We start from the raw sequence: 6,783 nt of genomic DNA, 5'->3' as shown, positions 1-6,783 counted from the left end.
GCCTATGAGAACAAACTTGACCGCAGCCAATATTGGGGAGTCATGCACATTTATCACGTAGCAAGCACATGCAATTCATATTATCACGTTGTGGGAAGGGGGAAAGCGTGTAAAGAAACCTATGTGTGGTCATCCACGTACTAGTAAATATCCTAAGGGTTCATGCATCTCTCACCTAGGTCAACGGGGTACCAATTCAACTAGCATGCAATACACAAGACTCTTTTGTGTTACGAATGGTACCCGAAACGTCAAACTAGACTTAGGCACGATAAACGGAGTCCATCGGGACACCACGAGGGTCGGAGAACATCAAACGGGGAAGCCAAAATCCCAAGGTGGGAACAATCTAGCGGGTGGCCGGCGGGTGGAGGGCCACCCGCCGGCGACGAGTCTCCGGGCAGCGGGTAGGTGGCGAGTCCCCCTACCCCCACCTACCCCCACTGACTCTTTTTCAATATTTTGGTCCCGGGATTTTCCGTGGAACCCGAAACCATATTTAGACACTTTTAAACATAAACGACAACACCACGTAGTCAAATTACGGATCAAAACCAAGAATCATAATGAACACATCCTAACATGACTTCTAAACATAATCAATACCCGAACATGCGAATTCCCACCACTACAAAAAAACGCGAAAATAGCGATGGATTTAGCGACGGACTCATTCCGTTGCTAATTTAGCGACGGAATAGCGACAAATTAGTGACAGATAGCGACAGATTTGCGATGGATTTTGCGACCGAATTTTTCCGTCGTTAAATATCTAGCTAATTTTAGCGCAAAATTTAGAGACAATTTTGTGACGGGTTAATTCCATAATTTTAATTGCTACACATTAGCTACGGATATATTAATTCGTCGCAACATTTTGAAGCTGGATTTGTTTTGTTTTACATTTTAGCGACGGATTTGATGATCCGTCTCTATATATAGCGACGGATTCTCAAATCCATCGCTAAATTTACCAATCAAATTTTAACATTTTAACGACGGATTCAGAATCCGTCGCTAAACTGACAAAGCTTGTTATTTTAAACACTCTAGCGACGGATTTTCAAATCCGTCGCCATATTACTAGCGGGATTTTAAAATAAACAAGGCGGATTTTGTTAACTCTAGCTACGGATATCGAAATCCGTAGCTATATTTGACAAATTAATTAATTAATGCTGAACATAATAAACAAGCTATCCTAACCCTAAGTATTTTGCGTTCCGCCATTTGCCTATCTCAGTTGTCTCTCCTCCCCTAACGCCCACCGTTGCGATTTTCCTCCGACTGCTCACCGCCGATGACGTTGTCTCCGCCGACTGCCGCTGCCTCATCTGCCGACCGCCGCTGCCTCATCTACCGACCGCCGCTTCCCTTGACGCATCTCTATTGTATGTATTTGTTTATGTGGTAGAGTCGCGCGTTTCTTTTGGTTATTTGAGCTCTCTACACAGCACTGTCTTATATGTAAATGCCTTGGAGTCAAATATTGTTAGGTCTCATGCTTTAATAACAAAAGGGTTTGTGAATTAGATGACCTTAATTAATAGCTTCACAGCGCTGCTACTTATATGCTTTAACCAAATTAGGTCTTAATTAATAGCTTCACAGCCATTGCATTTCTTCCACGAGTATTGTGATTGGTAATTGGTTGACACCGAATAAAACCAACCAAGACACCACCATAGAAAAAGCTTAGCATAAAAGAGGGCAATGTATTCTGATAAATATTCCTGTATGAGTGGTTCATCAAGATTTTGAATAAATCGATTGATTTGGCAGTATTAACTTGACATTTTCATGGTAGTAGGCATGCTACACATTAACAGATTAATCTTAGGTATCGTTTAGAAGGCTTTCTATGCTAGGACGTAGGAGAGGAAATCTTTGGTGCAGAAGAACATGGAGCTTTGTTGCTGTTAACTGTTACATGCTCTTTTATTACGCTGATATACTCTTTATTTTGCTTTACATTCAATTACTTTATGTACATTATAGTTTATAGGATACTATGAAAGTTGTTGGAGCAAAGGTATTAGAGGATGACGTAATTGAAAGCTATGGCAATGACGATGAGGCCTTAAATGCAGCTGAAAATGGAGTTGCGGTAGGTGCCTAATCTGGTTTAGGTTTTCTAACATTTCTTTTCTCCTATGTTTTCTTTCCTTCATAATCTCTGTATTTATTATACAAAGAATAGAAGATTGATTTGCTATTGTTATTGCAATATGTTGGGGAAAGAGTGGAATTCTGGTTAACAGCTGAAATGGGAAACAGTAGAAACTCAAAAAGAAATTAATCAGGAGCCCAAATGAGAAAAACCACAACAGAAAATTTATGGACTTAATTAGTATATCTTTTTTTCCAAAACTCAAGACTAAGACTAAACTAGTATAATAAACCACTTATTTTCCAATCCCAATTTTAATAGAATTATAAGTTGAGTTGAATCTCAAGACTTAATTCAAATATGATCATTTGAGTATAGGATTAGGATATGTGTTTGTGATGGCAGACAGAACTTTCTTTGTTCCAAACTCTAAAAAGTCACTTAATAAGCTGTAATGCACTTTCCTTCTAGTTTTCATATTAACGCTGCTGAACTTTGATTGATAAAGACATATTTCACATTGGTGTTTTAGGTTGTGGATCTTTCACATTATGGACGGATAAGAGGTAAGCTTGTCCTTGCATTTTGATATTTTAGAAGCATAGCCATTTTCTGGGAAACTATAGTTTATAACTTAGATCTTATAATATGTCATTATGTTGACCTAGTATTATGTATATTAATAATGTAAGTTGCTGGATTCATGAAAGTGGTCTGGTCAGTTGTGATCAATACGGTACCTCCCTGATTAAATATGAATTAGTTAGTACATAATGTTATTTTTATAATAGGTTTCCTTAACCAGGAATGTGATTTGGATGCATTGAAATTCTGTGACTTGCTAGTGTGGGAATAGTCTTTGCTAATTTCTCTTTCAAACTTTATAATGTGGTGCTTGCTTAGTGATTTCTATTTATTTTGTAATTCTGCAGTTAGAGGAGAAGGCCAAGTTCAGTTTCTTCACAACCAAAGTACTGCATATTTTGAAATTCTTCATGAAGGTTAGGTAAATAATTAGGATTTGGGAGACAAGAGTATTCATTTTATGAATTTCCCGATCTTAGCATTTGGATTATGCAGGGTTGTGACACTGTTTTTTGGTTGTAGGTACATATTTTTTTCTGGCAAAGTAGAAATACAATTAAGTATATAATCAAATGAAATGTTTATATATTTCTTCTTTTTGTTCCTTTTTTTTTTTTTATCAAATTGATTCATACGAGTTGTTGGTGCAAACAGATAATGGAAGTATTGAATCTTGGTGACCTTATTGAACAACCATATGGTTCACACAAGCATTACAGTGTAACTTACTGTTTCCTTTTCAAAATTATTTACTTGAGGTCAGTCAATTCTTGATTAGCTGTGATGTAGACACAGTAGTAGAATGTTTGTAGAGCCAATCTCTTATCAATTGTGTTTACCACCTCATTGCTAGACACTTGCTTTTATAATAGATGCATCGAAATATTGCCAACACTTTTTTTCTCTGCTAGGCATTAAATTGTGTATAAATCTATTGGCTGACATGTTCTTTAAAGTGGCTGATTTTTTCTTCCACCGTTCTCACCTCTTAAATAACCCTTCTGCAGTGTCTTTTACATTTTATGATTTCACCAAAGTTTGCCTCATGCAATTTATAGAATGACGAGATTTTTTGCTTCAATTTTTTATATATTGCATTGGTTTTATTTGCTCCATGCTGAACTGACTTATGTAACTTTAATTTGACCTGGGGCTGTTTCTTTTTTCTGAATGAAATACTTTTCCACTTTTGCAGGTATTGAGATGAACTGAAATACTTTTCCATTTTTGCAGGTATTGATGAACGTTTTGTCCAATATAGAGGCATGTATATGGTTGGTGGTTGTGTACTTGGTGTTGATCTGCTAACTGTAGTTCATGAAGCTTCAGAGAGAACTGATATACCTTTGCAGTCTAACTTAATAGCTGCTACTGCTTTTATGGAGCCATTGAAGGAATGGATGCATGTTAACAACGATGGTGCACAAGTTGGACCAGTGGAGAGGATGCTATTATAAGATTCTGGTCAAAGAAGGAACTAGATTGGACCACAAAGTGTTGGGCTTCTGGGATGACTGATTGGTACTGTTTCTAATGATGTAACATTACATAGTGCTATATTTTTGTTATTATTATTGAATTTGAATGTTTTAATATTAATATAATATATTTTACAATTATATTATAGATTTAATGTATGTATGTGATATTAATTAGCGGGTAGAATTTTTTTTTTAAAATTTTAAAATTTAGCAACGGAAAAATATTGTAGTAAATCCGTAGCTAAATACCTAATAACAATAAAGAATGTCAAAGAAATAGCGACGGAAAAATCAGTTGTTAAATTTTGGCTACGGATACTTCCGTCACTAAGTTATCGTTAAATGGCATCCAATGCAAATAATAGAAACAAATTAGCGACGGAAATTTCCGACGTTATATTTAGTGACGGAAGAGTCCGTCGTTATTCCCTCACAAATTTCGTCATTAAATCGTCGCGGAGAGGAAAATAGCGACGGATTGTTTTTGCTTAGCGACGGAAATTTCCGTCACTAAACTTAACGACGAAATTATTTTGCGTCGCTAAGATCTAGCGATGGGCTTTTTAGTGACGGATCGATTCCGTCGCTAATCCGTCGCTAAAGTGTTTAGCGACGGATTTTCCCTATTTAGCGACGGAATTGGTCCGTCGCTATTTACGCGTTTTTTTGTAGTGCACCCAAATATACCAAGAAAATCACAATACGAAATTCACTATTCAACCTAGGGCTCAAATCATATTTAAATCACAAAATTATACCTTATCTTTAAAATCAAGAACACCAAGATTTATCAAGAATCAACACACAATTATCAAATTCATCAAGATTATCAAAATCAACATGTAAGATCATCTCATCAATATCAAGATCATAATATAATCATCATAAACGATTTATCAAGACACAAGCATAGAATTGTATATCAAAAGGAGCCAAAGAAGAAGATTATAGCAAGGAAAATAGGTTTTGTTGCGACATGGGTTACCTCTTAACCTTAATTAGAATCCTGGGCTATAAAGGGTCTTTTTCTAAGATTTCCTCTTCTTGATTTCTTCTGTGGGAATTCTTGTGTGGTGAAAGCTATTGTGGTGTGAGTTCTAGGTGTCTCCTATGTCCTTATATACAACTAAGAGTCCTAATTAGGGTCTCGATGATATGGGTTTACTAATTCTATTCCTTATAGGACTAAGGGTTTGGTTTAGGGATAAGGGTCTATGGCTTATGGTGGACACTTCTTAATTAATTAAGGAATTTTAATCCCCTTTTGAGGGTAAGTAATTAAATAATTAATTTGGGTTAAAGGCCTTAACACGGGGTGTAACACCCCAGATTTTCAAGATATTTAAAACTTGTAAAGTAAAGGTGAAATCTCATTAAATCCCAAAGCATAATACAAGAGTACGGGGTGCTATGCCACACCTAAGCTAGAGAACTCAGGTGCACCGGCTAACTAACTAATATCCTCAATAATGTAAACGCATAGACATGGCACGCAGGCCTAAAGGGAAACTATCTACTTCTAGCGCACTCCAGTGACTTACTCTTCTGTGCCTGAAAGCCAAATATATCTGTTCAGCGAGAGATGCTGGTAACCCACTCCAACGCGTTGAAATACAATACAAATAGACATATATATAGATATATGAAAACCAATTTGAAGCATGAAGATATATCCTACGAGACTCTAGCTTTTAAAACAGGGATCGACTCAACAGATAGGGCTAAGCACGGACAGCAGTTATACCAAGCATATACAGTTTACAACAGGCAAGGCAGGTAAGATAAGCACAATTAATGATCATAACCAACATATACGATTCCCAGTCTAAATCCCATAGTCACATCCCCAAGGCACTCATAACAACAACTCCTCCATATATCATCACATAGCACACTTTGTTGGCGCCACAGGACCAATCGCATGCCCATACATGAGGGTCAGCGCATATAGCTCTGACACGGCCCCGCAGCACCCTGCCCCGTATCGCAACACGGAGGGGTCGATCGCAACCGACCGATGAACCGCAGCTCATCATAGTTTGATCGCAACCAAACAGTGGACCGCATCCCAAGAGTATGTCATCTGACCGTAGCCAGGAAATATGAACCGCGGCTCATGTAGAAACGTTTGATCGCAACCAAACGGTGGACCGCAGCCCAAGAGTGTAAATCTGACCGCAGCCAGCTTCTGAACCGCAGCTCAGGAATAACCAATCCGATCGCAACCGAATAGGGGTATCATGCACACATAACACATAGCAAGCACATGCAACCCACATTAACACATTGGGAAGGGGGAGAAAACGTATAACAAAACCTATGCGTGATTCTTCACATACTAAGAATAATCCTAAGGGGTTCATACTTCTTTCACCTAGGTCAACGGGATGCCAATTCAACTAACATGCAATATATAAGATTCATACAACCTACGAACGGTACCCGAAATATCAAACTAGACATAGGCACGATAGACGGAGTCCGTTGGGACACCACGGGGGTCGGGGGAACATCAAACGGGGAAGCCAAAATCCCAAAGTGGGGTCCAAACCAGCGGGTAGCCGGTGGGTGACGGATCACCCGCCGGCGGCAGCTAATCCGGGCAGC

At 38.2% G+C, this 6,783-nt stretch overlaps 1 protein-coding gene across 2 annotated transcripts; it reads left to right on the top strand.

The window, feature by feature from the left end:
* Positions 1-1,229: 1,229 nt before the first annotated feature.
* Positions 1,230-4,314, top strand: LOC109155142 (dnaJ homolog subfamily C GRV2-like). 2 transcript variants are annotated; one of them, XM_019302875.1, is made up of 6 exons: positions 1,230-1,391; positions 1,808-1,926; positions 1,999-2,107; positions 2,643-2,676; positions 3,043-3,111; positions 3,929-4,314. In XM_019302875.1, exons 3-6 carry the CDS (start codon positions 2,012-2,014, stop codon positions 4,150-4,152), a joined length of 423 nt encoding a protein of 140 aa, XP_019158420.1. In that variant the 5' UTR covers positions 1,230-1,391; positions 1,808-1,926; positions 1,999-2,011; the 3' UTR covers positions 4,153-4,314. The 2 variants fall into 2 exon arrangements, with proteins under 2 accessions (XP_019158420.1, XP_019158419.1); XM_019302874.1 differs by lacking the exon at positions 1,808-1,926.
* The last annotated feature ends 2,469 nt before the right edge of the window (positions 4,315-6,783 follow it).

Source organism: Ipomoea nil, unplaced genomic scaffold (assembly GCF_001879475.1).
Source record: "Ipomoea nil cultivar Tokyo-kokei standard unplaced genomic scaffold, Asagao_1.1 scaffold2694, whole genome shotgun sequence".
In the NCBI taxonomy this organism is placed as follows: Eukaryota; Viridiplantae; Streptophyta; class Magnoliopsida; order Solanales; family Convolvulaceae; genus Ipomoea; species Ipomoea nil.
The sequence above is the reverse complement of the archived record's forward strand: the minus strand, read 5'-3'. Positions and strand labels throughout refer to the sequence as shown.

Coding starts and splice junctions, on each gene's coding strand:
- LOC109155142 (XM_019302874.1), top strand. CDS start 2,012: ATGAAAGTTGTTGGAGCAAAGGTATTAGAGGATGACGTAATTGAAAGC. Junction 2,677..3,042: donor ACATTATGGACGGATAAGAG/GTAAGCTTGTCC, acceptor GTAATTCTGCAG/TTAGAGGAGAAGGCCAAGTT. Junction 3,112..3,928: donor TTTTGAAATTCTTCATGAAG/GTTAGGTAAATA, acceptor CCATTTTTGCAG/GTATTGATGAACGTTTTGTC.